The sequence below is a fragment of the Crotalus tigris genome, unplaced genomic scaffold (assembly GCF_016545835.1).
Source record: "Crotalus tigris isolate CLP2741 ecotype Arizona unplaced genomic scaffold, ASM1654583v1 scf7180000017622.5263843, whole genome shotgun sequence".
In the NCBI taxonomy this organism is placed as follows: domain Eukaryota; kingdom Metazoa; phylum Chordata; class Lepidosauria; order Squamata; family Viperidae; genus Crotalus; species Crotalus tigris.
In genome coordinates this window covers 2,971,131-2,995,759 of record NW_024096517.1, presented here as the reverse complement: position 1 = coordinate 2,995,759, position 24,629 = coordinate 2,971,131, and the positions used below count along the sequence as shown (strand labels likewise).

The 24,629-nt window shown below is 45.3% G+C and overlaps 1 protein-coding gene across 3 annotated transcripts; it reads left to right on the top strand.

Annotated features, from left to right (window-relative positions):
* Nucleotides 1-310: 310 nt before the first annotated feature.
* Nucleotides 311-23,651, top strand: SYTL4 (synaptotagmin like 4). Of its 3 annotated transcripts, none has more exons than XM_039330264.1 (18): nucleotides 318-465; nucleotides 1,094-1,167; nucleotides 6,921-7,073; nucleotides 8,266-8,481; nucleotides 9,119-9,228; nucleotides 10,523-10,637; nucleotides 11,488-11,601; nucleotides 12,714-12,819; nucleotides 13,453-13,543; nucleotides 13,694-13,797; nucleotides 15,176-15,262; nucleotides 16,243-16,421; nucleotides 17,494-17,596; nucleotides 18,551-18,712; nucleotides 20,160-20,265; nucleotides 21,144-21,243; nucleotides 21,835-22,043; nucleotides 23,091-23,651. In XM_039330264.1, exons 3-18 carry the CDS (start codon nucleotides 6,967-6,969, stop codon nucleotides 23,231-23,233), a joined length of 2,052 nt encoding a protein of 683 aa, XP_039186198.1. In that variant the 5' UTR covers nucleotides 318-465; nucleotides 1,094-1,167; nucleotides 6,921-6,966; the 3' UTR covers nucleotides 23,234-23,651. The 3 variants fall into 3 exon arrangements, with proteins under 3 accessions (XP_039186188.1, XP_039186198.1, XP_039186178.1); XM_039330244.1 differs by having other exon boundaries at nucleotides 956-1,167; XM_039330254.1 differs by lacking the exon at nucleotides 1,094-1,167 and having other exon boundaries at nucleotides 311-465.
* The last annotated feature ends 978 nt before the right edge of the window (nucleotides 23,652-24,629 follow it).

The following is a 24,629-nucleotide window of genomic DNA, read 5'->3' as shown; positions in this document are numbered from 1 at the left end:
AACCTGCCTCCAGAAGTTGTGGGTGCTCCATCACTGGAGGTTTTTAAGAAGAAACTGGACAGCCATTTGTCCGAAATGGTATAGGGTCTCCTGCCTGAGCAGGGGTTGGGATTAGATGACCTCCAAGTCTCTTCCAACATTATTATTATGAAGAAGAAGAAGAAGAAGAAGCAGCGAGGAGGGGAAGGGAAAGAACAAGAAGAGAAAAGAAGAACAACGCAGGCATCTCAAAGAAAGTCCCCGCGTAACGGGGACCGTGACGCGCCCCAGGCAGCCGGCGCCGCCGCCTTTCCCGGGAGGAGCGCGGCGCCTTTAAGCCGGGGGCTCCGCCTCGGGTTAAGGCGTGTTCCGGGGCTGCTCCAGCTGTCCTGGGCTCGCGCGGAGGAGAGCCTAGCGGGGAGGCGGCGGGTTGCAGGGACCCTTCTCTCCCCGACTTCGGGGAGTCGGAGCTCCGGGCTTTCCCAGGTGGGCGCCCGTTCGGGAGCGGCTTCTCCCACTTCCTCCTCTTGAACGCGTGTTGACGTTTGTTCCCACGTCCCGGATCTCGGTTTGTCCGGAGCCTGTGCAGAAGGGGAGGGGGTGTCTTCGGAAAGGAAGCCCCCGCAGCCACCGAGCGGGGTCGGGAGCCTTTTCCTTCCGCTTCTGGACCGGCTCCGAAATGGGCTCGAAGGAGCTCCAGTCCGGCTTTGCAGCAAGTTTTGCTGGGTGCATTCCGGCCCGGGGTGGTCAATTGAGCGAACTCGGGCTTAGCAGGATGTTGGGGGTGGTGGGTGATGGTGGGTGGTTGGCACTCTGTGTAAGCTCAGAGGTACAGGTCGCGTAGGGGGTTATTCGCCAACTTCCCAAGAAGTTGAGTATCTCCTTCAGTGAAAGTCATTGCAGGAAACAGGTTTCAGCATTTGTGTGTTTTTTAATAACATTCTTCTCCCCTCTCATTCCCCCCCCCTCTTTTAAGTATTCTTAGTTGTATCCTGGTTCCTGGATTGGAATACCAGGCCTCCATTTAGACAAGGATTGGATGCTGAAACTGGACTATAAATGCTGTATGGTCTGATAACAAATTGTACCATGAACTATACGCGTGTCTCTACAGTAGGTGGAAATTCAGCCCTGTCTCTGACGCTACTTTGGAGTTTGTGACTGAGATCCCTTGAGCCACCAATCATGGTTAGTGAAGCATAATGGCCACATTTGCAGGACTTGCCATGCCAGCTGGAATGTGTAAGGGCTTAGTGCAATTTATGGAAGGGTATGATGTACGAGGTGCATGGAGCATGTCTGGGAAAAACAATGTCAGGTCAGCTGTACCTTTGGAAATGTGTGCTTTAGGGGGAGGGGAAAGAAATTGTATCCAACAACCTCAAGCAGGTATTTAGGCTCCTTCTGAATTGAGGGGACTTTGTGCATGCTCAGGAGCTGCAGCTTAACCTTTCTGCAAGACTAAACTGAGGCTGCTGTATTGATTTTTCTCCCGCCTTTTTTTAGTTTGATAAATAACTCAAGGTTGTGAGCACACACAATATTCCTTCCTCCTATCTTCCACACAACAACAAACCTTTGAGGTGGGCTGGGCTGGGAGAGAGGGACTGGCCCAAAGTCACCCAGCCGGTTTTCATGCTAAGGCAGGACTAGAACTTCCAATCTCCTGGTTTCTAGGACGGCACCTTAAATCCAGTAAGCTTGAGCGCCAGAACAATTTTGTTAACTATGTATTGGTTTGCTTGTATGCAGCTTAAGCCAGTGTGTCAGCTCCCAGCTATTGTATGCAAACAGTGGCTTGAGGATAATGTTTGTTATGATGGGTGAGGCCAAGCAATTCTGGTTTGTTCACTTAACCAAAGTTAACCCCCTCCCCACACACAAAACTTAGCATTTGGGGTGATTATGCTGTTGAGAAAGCTATTTGGTGTGGTGTCTTTTCTCCCTTGTGTTAACTTCTCAAGAACTGATGGGGAGTGACCTGCATTGGATGCTAGCAAATTTGCTTGATTAACATTGTTCTTGTTTGATAATGTTGGGAGTCACAGAGTTCCATGGAGGTGCCCCGTTTATGCTTTTGGGGGCTCAATTCAGTAGCCCAAAGTAGTAAACTAATAAAGTAGGAAGGTGGTGCAGAGAGTGGTGAGAATGGCCGAAAAGATCATTGGCAGTTCCCTCCCTCCCAACCAGGACATAGCACAGAGGCGTTGCTTGAGCAGGGTCCGTGTAAGATTATCTGGGACACTACACATCCTCTTCACAATCTGTTTTCCTTGCTACCTTTTGAAAGGAGAGGGCTTCGTGGTATCCATAGCAGAACATCCAGGTTCAGCCATAGTTTCATTCCATACAGCAGTGGTGGCGAACCTATGGCCCGAGTGCCAGAGGTGGCACTCGGAGCGCTCTCTGTGGGCACACATGCCATCGCCCCAGCCCCGCCTCTCCCCACAGCCTCCTCCACACCACCAGCCCCCCTGGAGGAGAGTCGCCCCCAGGCATGGCCACCTGGAGCAGCGCAGCCAGGACATGGCAGCCGGGCAGTGGGGACAAGACTCCGCCCTTGCACCCTGTTGCAAACAGATGATGCTGCGGGGCACGGGTGGAAGACGTGGCTGCCATGATGCTGGGCTGCCTGGGCGAACTGCGGTGGGCTGTGGAGGTGGCGGGTGGCCCTGCAGGTGGGTAGGGGGGGCAGTTTTGGGGCACTCGGTGTCTAAAAGGTTCGCCTTCACTGCCATGCAGCATTAACCTTGTGAACTCTCAAGCTTCCTCCTTCCATTACATATTCAAGATGGACAGTATTTAATATTTATTTATTATGTACATGTAGGGGTGTGGGTCTATACTAGTATGTTTAGGTGTGTGTCATGTATGTTTTTTTTCACTTTGAGAGCGGGCAACTAAATTTCATTTTTGGCGTGTGCCGTTGTGCCCACAGTAAAAAAAAAAAAAATGACAATAAAGGTTATCTTATCTCTTATCGAAGTAGCTAGTTCCAGCTTTCAGTACTGTCTTGTTCCCTGGAGCTGTGTGTGTGTATTTGTTGCCTTTGTGTGCTGGCCCTTTTAGAGAGTGGAAAAGAGAGAGGTGGAGACCTTGTCCTCAAGCGCTGTTTGTCTTTCTCCGGGGAAGCCAGAATGGAGCATTTTGTGAACTGTTCTTCCTCCTTTCTTCGGAAAGCCTGTGACAGCTGACATGGGAAGGGTGTGTATGTCAAAGATAAACACTGGGCCAGAGATGGAGAGGAAGCTGAAACCAAATTCAGAATAGCTTCTTGAACGGTTGGATATGTTTTGTGGTCTCTTTTTTTCTATTCGGTTCAAATTTGAGGCTGAATTACGACTAGGGGCGAGGATGTTTTTTATGGGCGAAGATGGGTACAAATGTTTTGCGGATAGGAAAAATGCACCATGGCTGACGGTTTGTTGCAAAAACTGAGATGGTGCTTTTAAAACAATCCCAATTTTAGTGTGGTTATTTCAGTTTTCATTTCCCAGTCTCATTACGCGTGGTTTAATTGTCCAGCGTACAGTACTGTAACTCTTGTGTCTTGTATATCTCAGAGTGTTCCTGTTACAGAGAACAGTGTGAAGAGGTGTCACTTGTGTTTGAGGACTGTCATGTTGCTTTCCTGCCTTAATCCTGCTGCTGTTGTGATATGAATCCCATTGGGAAACTTGTTGATGTCAGCGCACATTGTTACCAATGGAGAAGTTAAACTGGCCTTTTAGCGCTGACTTAGCAGGAAAGTTTCTGGCAGAGATTTGTTCTCCAAGCTTTTCTGTTTAGCTCCTGGACGTTTCGTTACCATACTAGGTAACATCTTCAGTGGGGTTTAGGGTAAAGTGTCTTGTTTCTTTTTCCTTCTGTCTATATCGGGGGGGAGGTCTTCAAACTTGGCCCTTTTATGACTTGTGGACTTCAACTCCCAGAATTCCTCAGCCAGGCAGTGCGTGGCTGAGGAATTCTGGGAGTTGAAGTCCACAGGTCATAAAAGGACCAAGTTTGAAAACCCCTGGATTAATACTCTGGCTTTAAGTCGATGTGTTTATTAATGGATCCATTTATTAGAGTGCCAGGCCTCAAATACGAGTTTTGGCGTGGGCAATGACTTTGGTCTTATCCAGGTTAAACTGGTGGCGTTCATTGTCGACAGGACTTGACATTGTTGGTGTGTCTCAACTTCCTTAACAGAAAGGGTTATGTGCTACTGGTGGAAATGGGGGGTGGTGACTGCTAATTTTGACCATTTTAAGGTCAAAAAGGCTATCAGTGGCTATTTGTCATAGTGGTTTTACACATATCCCTACAGAACAAACCACAATAGGGGAAAAAAGAAGACTGTTTTCCAACAATCTTCATTTTTTGGGGGGGGGGGAAGTAAAATGTCAACAGTGCTCAGAATAGACACCCTGATGTAGTTTTGCACGCCTAAAAGCAAATGCTTCATAGGGGAACAGGGTTAGCTGGCTTGCACGTCCCTTGTTTGCAAAGTTCATTTGAAGCCTGATTCTAGTTCAGGAGCTTCAATTTTTTTGCAAGGCATCCAAATGCAAAATTTTCAGCCCTTCCCCCCTCCACCCAGCAGTGGTCTTACACACAATTTTGTGAATGTGCAATTGGAGAAGGCTGAGAAACTTTGACTCAGCTAGGAGCAAATATAAATATATATATATATATAAGCTGAGCAGGGTCCCTGGTTCCTCAGGGTCCCTGGTTCCTCTTTGGACTGCTTGTTATCTCTTTGGAAACTGCTCCAACAGGTCTGGGCATTTGGCTTCTCTGCCAGCCATTACGGTACAGCCCATAATGTTCCTTCTGATTGTCAGTCTCTTAGGCATTCTGCCCGGAAGCTGGCTTGTGAAAGTCAGATGGCTTGACAGTTGAAATGGAATGCTGGGGTGAAGACAAAAAAAGAAGGATGAGGATAAACTGGATTTCTTTTTTTTACTTGGGGCATCATCTTGGTCTTTGATTGCCAGAAAACACAAGGTTGGTTGAGTTGAGTTGAGTAAGCCCTTCTAGCACTGATGATGTTACCTAGTTTGGCTAATGAAACATCTGCAAGAAAACCACCAAACTCAGAGAGCACCAAGGACCCCAATGTCGTCGTCCTCCTCCTCCTCCTCCTCTCCTCCTCCTCTTCTTCCTCTTCCTCCTCCTCCTCCTCAACCTCAGTTCTTTCTAGCATTGATGAAGTTACCTAGTTTGGATAATGAAACATCTGCCAGAAAACAATCAAGCTCAGAGAGCACCAAGGATCCCACAGTCCTCCTCCTCTCCCCTCCTCCTCCCAAACCACACTCCCTTCTAGCACTGATGATGTTACCTAGTTGGGTAATGAAATGTCTGCAAGCTCAGAGAGTACCAAGGACACCACAGTTGTTGTCCTCCCCCCTCCCCCTTCTCCTCCTCATGCCCCCCTTCACTCAACAAACCCTGCTCCCTTCTAGCACAGATGGTGTTACCTAGTTGAGTCGTGTAAAACATCTGCAAGAAAACAGCCAAGCTCTGAGAGCACCAAAGATCTTTCATTTCAATGCCGAGCTACTGATCTTCTCCTTTATCAGGATCACAAAGTCTGCTTGGAACGAGAGGCCTGGAAGAGATTCATTTCTAGTCAGCCATAGCTGGCTCACACATTATATGGGGAGCCCCACACACTGTGGTTGACTGAATGCAGGGGCTGAACTTGGAGTCTTCACTGAAGTGGCTTGTTTGTTTTTTGGCTCCAGGAATTATGGACTCAACTCCGTAGGGCTGGAAATTACTGAATTTTGACTTGGTCCCTCCTCTACATTACGGCATGGATCGTTATTATACTTAATTTGCTAATGTTCTAATCTCTCCCGTGCCCTTTTATCAAATGTCATGTACTGTAAATGACAATCAAGGGCACGGATATTTTACTATTTTCGAATTTGCAGGCTCCCAGGGTTTTTTTCTTCTTCTTCAAAATAGCTATTTATACTCCAGCTGTTATCTGGCAGAACAGGATTCTCTTGTTTTAAGACTTCATCGTCCATGTCCCTCGGACTTCTATTTTTTCCCCCAGTAAATAATATAACCTGTGCTATATTTGAATCTTCTTGGAAGGAGGTTTCTCTTGCTTGTTCCCACACTTTGATCCTATTGGCTCATAGCAAACTCGGTTACGTTGGTGATGTAACTGAAAAGGGGCTTTGGAGGAAGAAAAGACGGGTGCGGTTAAAAAAGGAAGATGAGGTTTATTTGAACTAGGTGGTGGACAGCCATAAATCCCTCAAAATGCCCCATTAGAGCAAGGGTAGGCAACCTTGGCTCTCGTATGACTCGTGGACTTCAACGCCCAGAATTCCTGAGCCAGCAGGAACAATCATTTCTCCTGTCAATCCCCCAATCTCTCACGTGGTCCATGTAAACAATTTCACTTTTGTTATGGGAACTGTCTGCTTCCTCTCCACACCTGCTGTGGTGTCCTTGGAAAAGTTTCAGGCTCTCAGGCTCTTCAATAGAATCATAGAGGTTTCGTTTCTCCATCTCACCCATTCTAAACCGACACCCACCCACCCCCACTCTAATGGCAAGTTGAAACGAAGAGGCACGTAGCTGTCAAAGTTTCATTCTTGACCCTGTTGTATATTGAGGACAACCTGTAATGGCATGTGGGAATGACCTTAGGGAAGGCGTAAATGGTTAGATGAGCTGCATAATAGGCAGAGAAAGAGGCTTGGAAGGTTCCCAGGCTGTAAAGAAGATGATGGAAGACTTGTATTTTCAGACTTGCAAGATTATGTTAATAAAGTAGAATTAGCTCATCTAGTCATGTCTCCTATTTGTTCTACCCGGGAAGGCTGATAGACCAGGAATGTTTTGCAATGCAGTGATTTATAACAAGGACTGTTAACTGATTTTTAGCTGGTGCTTTTATTCATATGTTTTTAAATTTATATATTATCTAGGTTTGGGAGGTGAAAGGTGAAAGAAAGAAGTGAGTTTCCAGGGGTGATGGAGGCGGTAGACCTGTCTTTTCTCTCAGAGGCGGAGCGGGAATTCATCATCCGGGTTCTCCAGCGAGATGAGGAACTGCGGAAAGTGGAAGAGAGAAGAATTAGGTGAGCAGTTGGCCAACATGGGATCATTGCCCAAAGCTTTGAGGCTGATAAGGTAGGGAGAGGGACCCCTGAGTGCGTTGCCATTCTCAGTTTAGGACACTGAGTGGGAAGCAGATGGTCCGTGAGGGCAGGAACCACTCCTGTGGAAGATCTACCCTGCTTTCGTTCTTCAGAACAGCTTGAGTCTTTGATAAGCCAAGTGGTATAATCCAGGGCTTTTCAACCAGTAGTACGGGTACCACCTGTGGTACATTGGCACCTGGCAGGTGGTACGCGACCATCCTAGAAAAGTGTTAGTGGGGGAAGGGAATAAGCTGAACCGGTGGCAGCACCGCACAAGCTTGACCGAGAGATGGCTGGAGCTGCAGGGCTGTCAGGGCTCAGCGGAAGTGCCAGGATCAGCGCCAGGCTGCAGCTGGAGCTCGGCGCTGATCCTGGTGCTTCTGCTGAGCCCTGAAGAAGCACCAATCAGCTGGAAAGCAGCACTGATCCTGGCGCTTCTGAGCCCAGAAGAAGCGTCGATCAGCTGGAATGTTGCAGCCTCTCCAGGGTCTTGTGATTTACATTCAGATGCTTGGCAACTGATTCATATTTATGATGATCACAGTGTCCCAGGGTCATGTGAAGTGACCAAAACCTGCTGCAACCACCCAGCAGACGAGGGGAATAAAACCAAACCCCACCCCACCCCCGCTGCCACTCCTCAACAGAAATGCTCACAACAATGAAAACCTCAGACAGGAGGAAGAGCGCTGCTGGGCGGGCAGGCAGGTGTCTTGCTCGGCTGTGGCTTGGGGGGCGCTTTTTTCAGGGCCATTGTAACTTTGAACAGTCACTAAGCGAACTGTTGTAAGTCGAGGACTACCTGTACTTTATCACTTTTTTCCTTTTTTTCTTTTTTTTTTTGGTCATCAAGTTTTTGATCTCTTGCTAGGCGACTGGTGGTACTCGGATGTTGCCATATCCCTAAAAGTGGTACAATGGGTGAAAAGGTTGAAAAGCCCTGGTCTAGTCCAAGCCCTTATTGTCCTCTTTTTCCAAGCCAACATGCAACGCTTTGAGGCTGTTCCTTCTATTCCAAGCTGAACTGACCAACATCTGGGTCTCGGGAATAAATCAGATGAGCTGTATAAAGAACCACGCCTGATCTCCCTATGAAGTCAACCCTTTCTGCCCTCCCCCCCCCCAACAGGCGTCTGAAGAATGAGCTGCTGGAGATCCGAAGGAAAGGGGCCAAGAGGGGCAGCCAGCGGTACAGCGAGCGAACCTGCGCTCGTTGCCAGCAGAGCTTGGGCCGGGTCAGCCCCAAAGCCAACACCTGCCGGGGTTGCAATCACCTGGTTTGTCGTGACTGCCGCGCCTACAGCGCCGATAGCCGCTGGCGCTGCAAAGTCTGCGCCAAGGAGGCGTAAGTCTGCTCCCTTGCTTTGCACGTTGCAACTGGGGTTGTATATATTCTGGGATTCCGTACATGACTGGGATCATCCACCCATGGCAAGGTTAAGACTTGTGGACTTCAACTCCCAGAATTCCCCAGCCAGCCTGCCCAATCCCCTGTCTGAGATGGTGTAGGTTCTCCTGCTTGAGCAGGGAGCTGGACTAGAAGACCTCCAAGGTCCCTTCCAGCTCTGTTCTATTCTATGCTATGCTATGCTATGCTATGCTATGCTATTCCATTCCATTCCATTCTGTAATTCTATTTTATTCTGTAATCCTATTCTATTATGTAATTCTATTCTGTAATTCTATTCTATTCTGTAATTCTATTCTATTCTATTCTATTCTGGAATTCTATTCTATTCTGTAATTCTATTCTGTAATTCTATTCTATTCCATTCCATTCCATTCCATTCTATTCCATTCCATTCTATTCTATTCTATTCTATTCTATTCTGTAATTCTATTCTGTTCTGTTGTGTTCTGCTCTGTTCTATTTCACCTAATGCACATTCATACTTGAATTAACCACATGGACTTTGGGATGGGGTGGAGATTCATGTCCTCAGAAGTGATGGCTGTCCTCTTCCCCACTTTCCCCTCTGCAGGGACCTGAAGAAAGCCACGGGAGACTGGTTCTATGACCAGAGAATGCATCGCTTTGCTCCTCGACTGGGCAGTGACATCATCCGAATGTCTCTTCGGCGCAAACCACAGGGTGAGGTTTCTTTATCTGAAGGCAATTTCTGTCCCTGGTTCTTGATTAGAACCAACATCCAGTAGTTTCCAAGTTGAATTTCTTCCCACCAATTCCTTCGATGCCCTGAGCTATTTTCTAAATAGAGATCAGGATGTTGTCAACCGGTTTCCATCTGGATGCAATCTGGTCTTCATATTATTATTATTAATAATAATAATAATAATAATAATAATAATAATAATAATAACACAAAGTCAAAATTGAGAAGACAGCAATAGACAGTAAGTGCCGCCTATGCAAAGAAGCTGAAGAAACAGTGGACCACCTGGTAAGCTGCTGCAAGAAGATCGCACAGACTGACTACAAGCAGCCCCATGACAAAGTAACAACAATGGTGCATTGGAAGATCTGCAAGAAATATCATTTGCCTGTAAGCAAGAACTGGTGGGATCATAAAATAGAGAAAGTCATAGAAAATGATAAAGTTAACCTACTCTGGGACTTTAGAATTCAAACAGACAAGCACCTGCAACATAACATCCCGGATTTAACAATTGTCAATAAGAAAGACAAAAAAGTCTGGATAGTGGACGTGGCAGTGCCTGGAGATGGCAGAATAGACGAGAAAGAACTGGAGAAGATAACAAAATACAAAGACCTACAAATAGAAATAGAAAGACTGTGTCAAAGGCAAGAAAGGGTAGTACCAATAGTAATAGGCGCCTTGGGTGCAATTCCCAAACAACTGGAGCACCACTTGAACACCATTGGCATTGACAAATTCACCATTAGTCAATTGCAAAAGGCAGCCTTCCTAGGAATAGCTTTCATCCTGCGACGAGATCTGTAATACCATCAAACATCCATATCTGCCTATCCCAGGTCCTGGGTAAGGACTCGATAGGTAGACAAAAATGCCAAATCCAGTCTGAACATCTGGCTGACTGTGCGAATAATAAATAATGGTGTAGGTTCTCCTGTTTAAGCAGGGGGCTGGACTACTTCCAAGGTCCCTTCCAGCTCTATTCTATTCTTAAGGTTTTGCATCTCTTTGATGGACCTTCACATTCCATTCTAAGATTGTCTCCTTGGATCCTCCCAGTCTGTTCCAGATTGATACCTATCGTTCCTACCCTCCTGTCAACCCTACTCCCTACATCCCCCCCTGTGTTTATGGCAGGACGCCGGCGAAGCGAAGCAGGCTGGAGTGATTATGACCGCGGACCTGACACCACCCCATATTTAAATAAGGACTTAACGCTGAGTGGTGTCTGTGCTACATGTTGACAACTCTTTTCCTCTGGTCATTTAGCTAGCAAAAGAGAGACGACAAGCCAAGTGCTTCTTCAGAAAGCTCAACACAAGGATCCCAAAAGTGACTCCGAAGCGGCCCCGAAAAGTCCTCAGCAGCAACGCAAGGAGCCCAGGTGATTTGTCTTCTGTGTATCGGGGCCGCGGTGAGATCCATTGTTTCTTTCACCCTTGCTCAAAATGCATGAAATAAACAGACTGTGCCACTGCCAGCCCATCTGCTGGCTATTCATGGAGAGCTGGGCAGTGGCCCCAGGAAGTATCTTCAGGACCAGAATTCGAATCAAGCTTTTCTGATTCACAATTTCCCAGAAAACCCACATCTCTCATTGTCAAGGAAGATTTAATGAGTGTAATGCAGGGCTCTTCAAACTTGGCCCTTTTATGACTTGTGGACTTCAACTCCCAGAACTCCTGAGTCAGGCACGCTGGCTGAGGAATTCTGGGAGTTGAAGTCCACAAGTCATAAAGGGCCAAGTTTGAAGACCCCTGATATAATGGATGGAATTGGGGAGCCATAACAAAAGTCTGGAAATTCAGCCTAGTCTATCGACTCACTCTGCTTAATGAGTAGAAAAGGAATGGATCATGTAATGGGTGGTAACTGGAATATCATGCCATAGAAATAATTCTCCAGGATAATAGACTTGGGAGGGGCCTTGGAGGTCTTCTAGTCCAACTCCCTAGGGCTAATGGTAAAGATCACAAAGAGATGGCACTCTTGTGCTTAATCAAACTGGTGATGTTGGAACAAAATCAAGGAGTTTACAACTATTTCCAACCTAGTTCTGTCCAGATGTGGTTAAACGACAGCTTCCAGACACCCCAGCTAATAGGGAGACATATGGGAATGATAGCTTGACAGCATGGGTTCTCTGCTCCCTGACTGATAAAGTTGCAGAGTTTGTAAACTTGGTTGACCTGGATTCTTTCCGCTCCTGATCTAATTAGGTTGTTTTCTTCCAGCTTGATGTCCGATTCCTCTGAGCCACGGGATCCAAAAAGCGACACAGAATCTACTGAGAATATAAGCTTGGATGGCTCGCGCCCAGCCTCTGATCCCACTTCTGCTCGATCTAGGTCAGCTCTAGGTCTAGGTCGGGGATCTGGTCAGTTACATCTTTTGAGGAAGAGCGAGGGGTACGAGAAAGATTTGATTAGCAAGGGCGTGGGGCGGACAGAAAGTCATTAGACTCATAATTGTCCCTGACATAAGTTGACTCTGTTCATACCAACCCACTAAGATAAAGTACTGTAATGTGATGGCTGGTGGCTTAGCAATCTGATTCCAGCCAATGTGGTTTGCAATCTCAGTTTGTTGTTTAAGATATTGTGTAAACCAGGGGTCTTCAAACTTGGCCCCATTTATGACTTGTGGACTTCAACTCCCAGAATTCCTCAGCCAGCGTGCCTGGCTGAGGAATTCTGGGAGTTGAAGTCCACAAGTCATTAAAAAGGCCAAGTTTGAAGACCTTTGGTGTAAACCCATGACTTTGTACTTTATTGACTAAATGAATACAGCTTTCTGTGAAGGTAACTGTACTATAGCTGAATTCACACAGTGCATTAAACCATTGTATGATGTGCTTGTGGCTTAGCATCTTGGACCTTGTAAATCATGTCTGAAGACTTAAAATATTATTTGATCCCATCCAATGAGTTTGGAAGCCATGATTTAATATTGAATACAATGGGTGAATTTACTTCTCTCTGCATAATTTAGTCCACCACAAATAAAACATTGATTAGTGTGTTCTGCAATAGTCATCATGCTCAACTACATGATGCTTTTTTAATTACGCAAATCTAAGCGAGTTAGACCTCTCTGTCAACTTTATTAGCTGAAAAGGAAGATCTAGTGATTTCCTTCTCTGTATTGTCCTCAAAGAGTTACTTTTTAAAGTTCTGTTGCTTCCCTATTGTGTTATTACCTTTTTCATTCTGCATCTCCATGTCTGGTTTCATTTCTAATGAATGTCTTGGGGTCATATGTTGGGGAAACAGGAGACAAATCATGGCAAGAAACCAAAAGTAGATCCTTCATGTCCAAGATAGAATGAAGGCAATAACCTGATGTTCTGCTGGAAACATCTGGTCACCCTTGGGCACTAGGAAGCTGAGTCAGATGGACTTCTTGGTTGGATCTAAGAGATTTCATCCTGTGTTCTTTTTTCTTCTTGTTGTTTTTGCAGTCCTCGCCAAGAGAAGATGAACACTCTCAGCCCACCGGGGTTCAAGGTTTCCAGCCTAACCCTTCCTGTTGGCTTTAAAGAGACCCCCCACTCTGATTCAGATAGCGTATGTTTACTGATGCCTGAAGAGCAATTCTGGTGGTCTTCGGGGATGGGGAGAGAGAGAGAGAGAGAGAGAGAGAGAAAAAGAGAAAGAAAGGGAGAAGGAGAGGGAGGAAGAGAGAGAGGAAGAGAGAGGGAGGGAGGGAGGAAAAGAGGGAAGAAGAGAGAGAGAGAGAATGTGTTTTGGTAAAGTCAAAATCCTCTTGAATTGGAATATGCTGCTTGGCACATGTTTTTGAGTAGAATAAGAGCAACTAGGCACTAGCTGGGACTCAATAGACTGCAACTGCACTTGTTAAAAGTTGAATGTGTCTCTGGGCAATAGATTTGCTTTGCATTTCAGCTTGCAATATACGATGATAATGACCCAGCTTCTTCTCCTACCACATCAAGTTGTAGGAGACGAGCAGCTTGAGCTGGAAGGCAGGGTTAAACATGTCATCAGATTGGAATCATTGGGTTCTCACAAGAGACCTCAGTCCAGCCTCCCCCCCATGAATTCCTTTGACCCCCTAACTAGCTCCACTTTAGCTTTGACCGTCAGCCGATCAGATTCTTGTATATAGGTGACAGTGATAGGCTCCTCAGTCCTTTGAACTCAGCAAATCTTCCTGGTTATTTGCCTCCCCCCCCCCAGGAAGCCTTTTGCGGGACTCAGAGTGCAGTTTCAGCAGATGAAAATGAAGTCTTGTTCAAAAAAAATCCAAGGAGAATTCAGAGGCCGTCAGGTAAGACAGAAAGGACTGCTGTACATTCTGTTGGGTAGGTTGAAGAGTTGGGCTTTTAGAGAGCTGGCTTTGAGGCCTAGCGTATGTCCTTCCTACCTCAATGAAGTTAAAACGAGCGGTTTGTCTGACATCTTCGCTTATTTTCTACAGAATACACGAAGTCTGTGATTGATCTCCGTCCAGAGGACCCTGTCAATGAAAGTGGAATTCTGGGAGACAGAAGCAAGTCAGTCCCAGGCCTCAATGTCGAAGCGGTAAGCGTTGAAGGAGAAGATAGTTTCAAAATAGTGATTAATGGCATGCCCTTCATCCTGGGCTACGTTCACACATTGTAGGAAGCCTCCATGTGGCTTTTCAGGCTTCGAGCAACTAGTCATTTGTGCTGGGAAATCAGAACGTGTGGAAATGATCATTGGGCTTGTTTTTTCCAGTTGTGTGGGTTTTGAGTTTTGGAATTCTTAACAAGGACCGCATTGGTCAAGGAATTCTTGTTAGGGAATTAAAGTCCACACCTCTGAAAGGAAACAAGTTGAAGGAAGTCTGCTTTTAGAACCTAGCAATTTTATAATTAAAACAAACCATGGCTTAGTGCCACGAAAGAACTCAGCAGTGATTGCATTTACTCAACTGCTAGCTTTTTTAAAATATTCAGAGGATTAAATAAGGCATCATGACCTAGCCGTGCCTAATGGTAGGTGAAGCTGAATAACAAAATTAAACAAGACATATCAAGACCTAACAAAATCTGTGAAACCAGCCTTAGAATAAAACTAGAATAGAATAGAGCTGGAAGGGACCTTGGAGGTCTTCTAGTCCAGCCCCCTGCTCAAGCAGGAGAACCTATACCATCTCAGACAGGTGATTGTCTAGTCTCTTCTTAAAAATCTCTAGTAATGGAGTGCCCACAATTTCTGGAGGCAAGTTGTTCCACTGGTTAATTGTCCTCACTGTCAGGAAGTTTCTCCTTAATTCCAGGTTGCTTCTCTCCTTGATCAGTTTCCAACCATTGTTTCTCTCCTTTCTAGTGCTCTGGTGAACAACCTGGCCCCCTCTGCCTTGTGGCAGTCCCTCAGATACTGGAACACTGCTATCATGTCCCCCCTGTTTCTTTTTTTCTTTAGACTAGCCAAACCCAAGTCCCGCAGCCATTCTTCGTACATTTGGCCTCCAGGCCTTCGATCATCTTAGTTGCTCTTCTCTGAATTTTTTTGTTGCTTCGTTCTTTGTGAACCATGGTTTGGTGTGAAACACAAGTAACATAATATCTTGTGAAGAAAGTTAGCCTTGAACCTTTGCTGGGTCCTCAAGATTTGTTGTTGGGAGCAAAGTCACAGCACGTTGGGAGTTCCTTCAGCTATTACAGAGATACCTGCAAGAGCCGTGGTGGTGCAGTGGTTAGAGCGCAGTACTGCAGGCTACTTCTGCTGATTGCCAGCAGTTCGGCAGTTCAATTCTTACTGGCTCAAGGTTAACTCAGCCTTCCATCTTTCTGAGGTCGGTAAAATGAGGACTCAGATTGTTGGGGGCACGATGTTGACTCTAAAGCGCTTAGAGAGGGTTGTAAAAGCACTATAAAGTGGTGTATAAGTCTAAGTGCTATTTCTACCTATGTGCATATGTGTCTTTTTCTAGGAGGAGGAGGAGGAAGATATAGACAATTTAGTTGAAATTCATCGGAGAAGGGCAGGCCGAAGTAGCATGCACAGTGGAACATCCTTGGTGAGTTTCTCTACTAATAACTTGCATTGTGGACTTATGGAGAGGAGAGCAAATTCGTGATCCTGATTGCCTGCCTAGTTCAGTGGAAGAAACACACATTGCTGAAGTAGAACAGGAATGGGCTACTAATGAGTCTCTAGACCTGGGTTTCCCAACGTTGGCACCTTTAAGATCCATCATCACCAGCATGATTGGCTGGGGAATTTTGGGGAGTGGAAGTCTTAACGTTGCCAAGGTTGGGAAACCTTGGTCTAGATGTTCGATTCCAATTCCATCTGAATCTCTGACCACTGGTTGGGGGTTGATGTGAAGTGCAATCCTGCTATTTTTGGTGAGCCCAGATTGCCTGTTTGGCTTCTGCTTTGGAAGATGGCTTTTTGGCACCAAGAAATGGTGGATTTAAAATGGCCGACAGCTGATCCATGAGGCTGCGGATGAAAATGATGCAGGGAGTGTTTTCCAGCAGATAACTTACAAACCAGGGGTCTTCAAACTTGGGCCTTTTATGACTTGTGGACTTCAACTCCCAGAATTCCTCAGCCAGGCACACGCAGGGCGGCTCTCCTGAGTTCATCAACTTAATGCCCATCAGCTAATTTAATGGCGAAGAAAACCAAGAGTGGTGGGCACAATACGCACATCTGGAGATCATCCAATTGGAGAAGGCTGGCTTACACAGGTCCTCCCACCCAATGTTCACTCCAAAACCCTAGAACAGGGGTCTTCAAACTTGGCCCTTTTATGATTTGTGGATTTCAACTCCTGCTGGCTGAGGAATTCTGAGCGTTGAAGTCCACAAGCTGCCGAGATTGGGGACTCCTGATCTACCACCATAGCTTCAGAGCTTTCTCAGAAAGAAAGCATGGCTGAGGAATTCTGGGAGTTGAGGTCCACAAGTCATAAAAGGGCCAAGTTTGAAGACCCCTGTTATAAACCTTTATTTCTTCAATTTTTTCTCTCTCTCTCCTGATTTTTCTTAGAGCACCCTGGGAAGCATGGTCAGCATTTACAGTGGGGCAGGTGACTTTGGGAACATCAGCGTCACGGGGGAGATTGCCTTCTCGTTGAGCTATGAGGAAAAAACCCAGGCCCTTTTCATCCACGTGAAGGAGTGCCGCCACTTGGCCTATGCTGACCCAGCCAGGAAGCGCTCCAACCCGTAAGTGCCCAGCTGGCGAGGGGCTGCAAGCGACGGGGCTGGGGGGCTGGGATGGGCCCCCCTTTACCTTTCGAAGAAGCTATGAGGCCAGGGGTGCAGGTAGTCCCCAGATTACACCAGAATCGAGCCCGCCGTTTCTGTTGCTAAGCAAAACATTTGTTAAGTGAGTTTTGCCCCACTTTATGACTTTTCTCATCGCAGCTGCTAAGCAGATCACTGCAGTTGTTGTGAGTCGCGTGGTTGTTAAAGTCAACCTGGCTTCCCCCACTGACTCTGCTCGTTAGAAGGTTGCAAAAGGGGACACGTGACACACACACACACACACACACACACACACACACCCTGGACGCTGCCACTGTTATAAAAACGAGTCAGTTGCCGAGCGTCTGAATTTTGATCAGGTGACCATGGAGATGGGGCAAGGGTTTTAAGGGTGAAAAACGGACCAAAGTCACTTTTTTCAGTGCCATTGTTGTAACTTTGAACGGTCGCTAAATGAACGGTTGTAAGTTGAGGACTATCTATAATTGGTGTCTTCAGAATTGGCTTTTAAGCCTAGTCTTCAGCCAAGTTTGGACAATGTGCTGCTTTGGATTGTAGATGCTTCTTGTATTGTGAGAATCAGCTGAGTTTGGGATCCATGCTTTCTATCCACGCTGTCTATCTAGGATAGGTGAATGGAGCTGATTGTGGTTTGTTCATCAAAGCATGGCTTCTGTGAACCAGGGCAGTGTGTTCCACAGTGTTGGTGCAGAATGAGCCTTAAGAGTTGGCTCTGCTAATTGGCCTGGGGCCCAAATGACAATGTGTCATCCTGGGGGCGGTTATTGGATTAAAGACACAATCCCACCTCCACTCCATTGTATCCCCCTGCTGTCTTTGTTAATTTTATATCAGTGTTATAGTTATTGTTTTACTGTTTCAATCTTTTGTCGCATTGTTTTATTTTATTTTATTATTATACCCAGAGTCAATGAGATGGCAGCATATAAATTAAACAAATAAATAAGAAATAAGAAACTTTGGGGAGATGTCAGATTGGGCGTGAATTTGTTCTCCTGGTCTCTTGCAGATACGTGAAGACATATCTTTTGCCAGACAAGTCTCGTCAGGGCAAGCGAAAAACCACTATCAAACGTAACACCGTCAATCCCCTTTACAATGAATTGCTCAAGGTTTGTGTGTACGTGTGTGTGTTTGTATGTGAGCGTTAGACTCCTTCCTTTCCTTTCCAGAGACTTTTCTCTCTTATAGTTTTGCATCTAGTTAATGAAGAGCCAGGTGGACTCCTAAGTCTTGGGCCTTAGGAAATGGAAGGATTGTCAGTTTGTGGGAAAATATAGAGTCACGGTTAGTCATGGTGGAACCAGATCAAAATGTATTATTAGGGGACAATCTAACACGTGCTTTGGGTTGCTCCAGCTGGGTGGACTGCATAGAATTGGGCCAAACTTGTTGCTTTTCAGTTGTAGAGGATGGGGAAGATTTTTTTCCACTCTTCTTTTTAGGTACTGTATATGCTGATATAGGGACTGTAGCAGTATTTAGGTTCATTGGTGAAGATCTGGGACTGGAATCATGCAAAATGTTAGTCCTAATGTGGTTTTGTATGGTTTTGACTTAACGAATTGCATGAATCGATGGTTAACAAATCACCATTGTGCCTTGTTTACTGCTTAGCACGATGTACAATCCCAGCTGATAACATGTTGCCAAACAAATCATTCTTGAACAAATTCTGTCTTAGTATAATGTGTGAAACTGAGTGCAGAACCCATGGACATCAAAACCCATCGTCTTTGGGTAGCCCAGGGGTAGGCAACCTTGGTTCTTTTATGACTTGTGGACTTTAATACCCAGAATGCCTGAACCAGCCATGCTGACTCAGGAATTCTGGGAGTTGAAGTCCACAAGTCATAAAAGAGTCAAGGTTCCCCACCCCTGGACTAGCCAATGGCTTGGGATGCCAAGATTGGTAATCCAACAATATCTAGAGGTCAAAAATGTCACTTGCCTTTTGATGAAGACAAGCTTGATTCCAAGTCAGTATTTTGTCCAGCTTTTCAAAAGAGGCTCGCGTTTTTGAGATGCTGTGGTGAAGACTATCCATTTGACTCATCTTTTCACAGTATGAGATCCAGAAGTCTCTTCTGTTGACCAGAATCTTGCAGTTCTCTGTTTGGCATCATGATCACTTTGGACGGAATCACTTCTTGGGAGAGGTGGATGTCCCAATGGACGCCTGGAACTTTGACAGCCAGTTGGAAGAGTGTCTTCTCCTGCATGAAAAGGTTAGTCAAGCCTATCCTGTCCTTTGCCGTCAAAGTAATGTAGGTCTTGGGTGTTCATGGAAAGTATTTTGGCAATGGACTTTCAAAGTTGCTTGCTCTCTTTAGATGTAAAAAACTGACCAACAACAACCTTAATAGCCCTTAGCAGCCTTTTGGGGCACATGTGGGATTTTGAGAAGGTATGCCTGGTGCTCTCACAAAATGGCAGTTGATGCGAAAGTGCCCACTTCTGTCCAATCGTTTGAACAATTATACATGAAAGATCGGTCTGAATAATGCTTAGACTTGTTTTTCTGATCATTTAGATATGAGCATTTTGCAGCCAAACCAGTTTTGTCACTGCAGAAACAGGATGATAGGCTTAATGGTTTTGGACTACGATTCAAAATTAAAACAAATTTCGGTTCCTTAAAAATCTGTGTAATTGTTCTAGTGTGTTTTAAAGATAGTCTTCCTTCCCTTCTTTTCCTCTTTGCCTGTGCTATATGAAAATCTCCAGGGAGACACTGTATAACCTAGGTAAGCTACACAATGCAAAAACATGGGAAAACTGATTATATCTGTTTGAAAAGTAGCAAATAACAGGAAGGAAGTAATGCTGTCTCATACATCTGGTGCTACCAAGAAGCATTTAGTATAACCTTTGTTTATTTCTGTGGGCGTCTGTCCAACAAGCAGCTTGGACTCATGCATTTAAGTTATTGGCGCGTTGCGTGTTTTGCTCTACTAACTTGGCTGTTCTTGTTTGTAAATGGTAGTTTACAGCTACTAGAATGTGGCTTAGCTAATATGCCATGATTGCAGCTATGTTTTAGCACTGAACCCCACTGAAACATTAGCCCCATGTGGCCTATATATTATGGGACTAGTGGTTTGAAAATAGACACCAAGTTGGTTGAAGCTCTACTCTGATATTTTTCTGGCATCTCATTTTACCTTCTTTTGGTGCCAAGCTAGGCTGCTCTATTTCCACAGACCTTTAGTTTCTTTAGGCGTGGATCTTCTCCATATTTCAGCTTTTTAAAACCACTCTGAGGCTTTATGAATTGAGGCTTGTTCTGTCTTAGACATTTTCCGTACGTTTTCTTTCTGTCAATGGTGATGTTGGCCCCGAAGAACCAGAATTCATTACGTGCCGGGTTATATATTTGGGAGAATTCCTTCCTTCAGTTTCTAAATTCAATATTTATACTCTGAATAATTTCCTTCCTTGCATTTTTTTTTAAACTCGGCATTTTAAACTCCTTTGCAATTCCTTTTAATGCCCCTCTCCACGTTCTCTCCCATTTAGCTGTGCTTCTGAATAGTTCCCCCCCCCCGCCCCATTTCACACGTAGCTTTCTTTCCAGGAATAAATCCTGCCGGTACCAGATTGGGTGCAATAACCTCACATTCAGGAATTGCTCTGGGTATGATTAATCCGTGGCATTGCCCTTGTGTCTTCTAGAACCTTGGAGACTCTGCTGCGTCTTCTCAATATGGAGGCGAGATAGTGGTGTCCTTGAAGTTCATTCCACCTGCTAAACATCTTGGTGCAGGAAATGGGAAAAAAGGTGAGGCCTCGGAATGTTTAAACAGCTTTTTCTTGGAGGAAACCAAGAAAGGCTGGGCTGCATTAACAGAGGGAGAGAATCAAGATCACGTGTAGTGTTAATACCACTTTACAAGGCCTTGGTAAGGCCACACTTGGAATATGGCATCCAGTTTGGTCACCGCGATATAAAAAAGATGTTGAGACTCTAGAAAGAGCACAGAGAAGAACAACAAAAATGATTAGGGGACTGGAGGCTAAAACATATAAGGAACGGCTGCTGGAATTGGGTATGTCTAGTTTAATGAAGAGAAGGACGAGGGGGGACATGATAGCCGTGTTCCAATATCTCAGGGGCTGCCCCAAAGAAGAGGGAGTCAAGCTATTCTCTAAAGCACCGGAAGGCAGGACAAGAAGCAACGGGTGGAAGCTAATCAAGGAGAGAAGCAACCTAGAACTAAGGAGAAACTTCCTGACAGTTAGAACAGTTAACCAGTGGAACCACCTGCCTCCAGAAGCGGTGAATGCTCCAACACTGAAGTTTTTAAGAAGAGACTGGACAGCCATTTGTCTGAAATGGTATAGGGTTTCCTGCCTGAGCAGGGGGTTGGACTAGATGACCTCCAAGGTCCCTTCCAACTTTATTATTATTATTAAAAACAAAAGCCATCTACTCTGTGTGCCTGGAGGCTTTGTTTCTTATTAGCTCCAGATGTCCAAACACAACCTTTTTCTTTTCCCGGGAGATGGAGAAGCTATTTGGTTGTAGAAGACTGAATTCTTGGGTCTCAGATTTCATAGTGTGGTTAGTTGGGAGTGTAAATAATCACCGGGGTTTCAAGGAAACTTATTTTGGATGGTTTTGTTTTGAAGTTGTCACTCAAAGGTCTTTTTTGTTAGGCAAAAAGGAAGAAGGCGGTGAACTTCAAGTCTGGATCAAAGAAGCCAAGAACTTGACTGCAGCCAAATCTGGTGGGACCTCGGACAGTTTTGTGAAGGGGTGAGCAATGGAAGAAGTGTTTAAATGAGTGCTAAATAGAAAGGGAGAGAGAGATTGGAGCGGCTGCCTTGAACATTGACCTGGGTATAGTGCAGTGTTTCTCAACCTTGACAATTTTAAGGCACGTGGACTTCAACTCCCAGAATTCCACAGCCAGCAATGGGTCCCCAGATGTAAGTTCTGCAACTGTCACAGTGGTCATTGCACATTCTCAAATCTTGAATGAATGTCCTTGACTCCAGGCTGTGTAAACTCTGGAATATTGAATGAAAATGGAAACCTGATTCCTGTTTTGAGAAAAACACACACCCTGGCACTGTGACCTTACACCAATTATGCAGATAGTTTCTTTGCCAGCTTTTAGTTTGCTAGTAAAAGGCTGGGTGAACAAGTCGTGAAAAATATCCTGTTCTGAGCATTGAGAAGTTTCTCTGCAGGATCTTAAGGACTAGCAATGTGTTGTAGCTGGAGCAGAACTTCTCCGGGAGATGCATTCTGCTCTGCCCCATGGTGCTGGGTCAGCTAATTTTGGCATGGGCCAATTGTAAGAGTCTCTTTCACAAATCAGCATGGACTCCTTTCTGTCTGCAGGTATTTGCTCCCTCTGAAGAACAGGACCACCAAGAAGAAGACCCCGGTGGTGAAGAAAAGTCTGAATCCTCACTACAATCACACTTTGGTCTACAATAACATCTTTGCAGAACAATTGTCCCACATCTGTCTGGAACTCACAGTGTGGGACCGGGAGCCTTTGTCCAGCAATGATTTTTTGGGCGGTGTCCGGCTCGGAGTTGGCAACGGTGAGAAAGCAACAGGATCTGTTGAGGTTCTACTAGTCTTACAGACGTCTTGAATGGGGCACTTTCAAAAGAAAACGGGCTGACGTTGAGAGCTCTGGCAGACCTACAGTGGGCTTTAGGTGTATTGACTTTATTTTGGGGTTAGATTTGTATCCTGCCCTTTGTAGATAGGTTCTCCTCTCCCTTCCCTCCCCCCCCCCTCCTCTAAATAACAATGTTGTGAGTTGGGCTGAGAGATGGGAAGTTCTTCTAGTCTTAAGAGTGGACTGGAACTCTGGCCTCCCTGGGGCCAGATCAGTACCTTCATCCTTACACTACCTTGGACCTCCTTGATGCTCTGCAGTGGATCAGGTGCGTTTCAGGCCAAAGGAGTGTTTGTGTATGCATGTATAGATAGTCCCTGATTTACAACCATTCGTTTTAGTGTCCATTCAAACTTACAATGGCAGTGAAAAAAGTGACAATTTTTCACCTGACGGTTGCAGCATCCTCATGATCACATTGTTGGCAACTGGCATGTATTTATGACGGTTGCAGTGTCCCAGGGACATGTGATCCCCTTCTGTGATCACCTCACAAGCAAAGTCCATGAGGAAACCAGATTCACTTAACAACCATGTTACTATGAAATGGTATAGGGTTTCCTGCCTGAGCATGGGGATGGACTAGAAGACCTCCAAGGTCCTTTCAATTCTGTTTATTCCTATTCCTTCTCCTATTCCTACTCCTTCTCCTTCTCCTACTCTTACTCCTACTATTTCTATTCCTACTCCTATTCCTACTCCTTCTCTTACTCCTATTCCTACTCCTACTATTTCTATTCCTACTCCTACTTCTATTCCTACTCCTACTACTCCTATTCCTACTCCTACTATTCCTACTCCTACTCCTATTTCTATTCCTATTTCTATTCCTATTCCTACTCCTACTTCTATTCCTATTTCATTCTTCACTCCTTCTCCTACTCCTACTCCTACTCCTATTCCATTCTTTCTTGTACCACCATTACTGATTTCTCCTCTTTACCCTTCCTTTCGCTCTCTGCAGGAATGAGTAACGGCCAGGCAGCGGACTGGATGGATTCCACAGACGAGGAGATAAACCTTTGGCAAAAAATGCGCAAGTACCCAGGATCCTGGGCAGAAGGAACCCTTCCTCTTCGGGCTACCATGATCAAGACGAAGCCGTAACTTGTTTGGACAATCCAATCCGAAAAAGAGGTGGCTAGTCTGGAGAGCTGGCCCAAAACTGTCCACCTCCCGTAGCCCAGGAGCTAATTTGGGCAAGGGCCCCTTCTAAAGAAGGGGATGTTTTCCGGACGGCCTTTTTATTTTGGAGAATCTTAATTTTTGCAATATTATTGGTGCTCTTTTCTTAAAGTGCCTTTACATTTTTATTTTATTTTTTCATGTTCTGCTCTTTCCTTCTCCTTCCTGCTCCCTTTCCTGTGCTGTCCTTGTTTTTTTGTTTTTTTTTAAAAAGCCTTTTGGATGTAAGCTATTTTCTTACATCCGGTTTTAAATGTCACTGCTGCCTGCTCCCTAGCCAGCAGGAAAGGGTGACAGAAATAAAGTTCAAATCTGTCTTGCAGAAGCAGCAGGAATTCAACTGGCCTTGAAATCTCGGATACCGTACGATCCTGAACGTTGCATTTCAAAGGCTACTGTAAATTGGAAATCCCTAGAAAGGAGCTAATCACATTCTTGCATTTTCCACTTAACGAAGAAAGCTTATAGTGCTGGAAGTGGAGGAGGGAAAAAGGGGATAGAAGGATGTCTAAAATTACATGAATATGAAGAAAAGACCCAGCAAGAAGTCTTGCTTTTCTTGTCTGATGCCCAAATCTTGGATTATCTGTTGAAATGGAAAACTGGAGGATCCAAGACAGAAAAGAATTTATTAAGCAAATGGTTTTTAAAAGGAGACAGGGTAGATGAATGGAGAACAAATGTATCCCGATGGCTACGGTCTTCGGTAGCAGAAGCAGCCGTTGTCTTAATCCTGGTTTTACGAAGGAGCCCCAAAGAAGGATGAGCTGTTCTCTTTGAAACGATTACATCTTCAGTCTGATCTAGCCAGGCTTGGTTTATGATCTTATATCAGCCTTCAACTATCTGCTGCTCTCGTTATTATTTTTTGTTGTATTCAGTTGCTAAGTCGTGTTTGACTCTTTGCAAACCCATGGACCACAGCATGCCAGTCCCTCCCCCACCGCCCCCGTCCTCCACTGTCTTCCAAAGTTTGCCCACATTTATATTCGCTGTGTCAATGACACTATCTAACCATCTCACCCTCTGCCGTCCCCTTCTCCTTTCACCTTCCCTCCTTCCCAACATCAGGGACTTTTCCAAGGAGTCTTCTCTTTCCATTTGGTGGCCAAAGTACTTGAGTTTCAGCTTCAGGATCTGCCTTTCCAAAGGACAGTCAGGGTTGATTTCCTTGAGAAAGTCTGTAGAAACACAACCCCCCTTTTTAATATGTATATATTTTCCTTGAAAGTGGCCTTCTAGCCTAGACTGTTTTTAATCTAGGATTAAAGGATGCCGTGCAGGCATCCTCTGGTTTCCACATGTTCGTCTTCCAATG

Bases quoted from the DNA above. Each gene is read 5' to 3' on its own strand.
- SYTL4 (XM_039330254.1), top strand. From the start codon at position 6,967: ATGGAGGCGGTAGACCTGTCTTTTCTCTCAGAGGCGGAGCGGGAATTC. The intron at 11,602-12,713 runs GTCAGCTCTAGG...TTGTTTTTGCAG, and splicing joins CCCACTTCTGCTCGATCTAG to TCCTCGCCAAGAGAAGATGA. The intron at 13,798-15,175 runs GTAAGCGTTGAA...GTCTTTTTCTAG, and splicing joins CAGGCCTCAATGTCGAAGCG to GAGGAGGAGGAGGAAGATAT.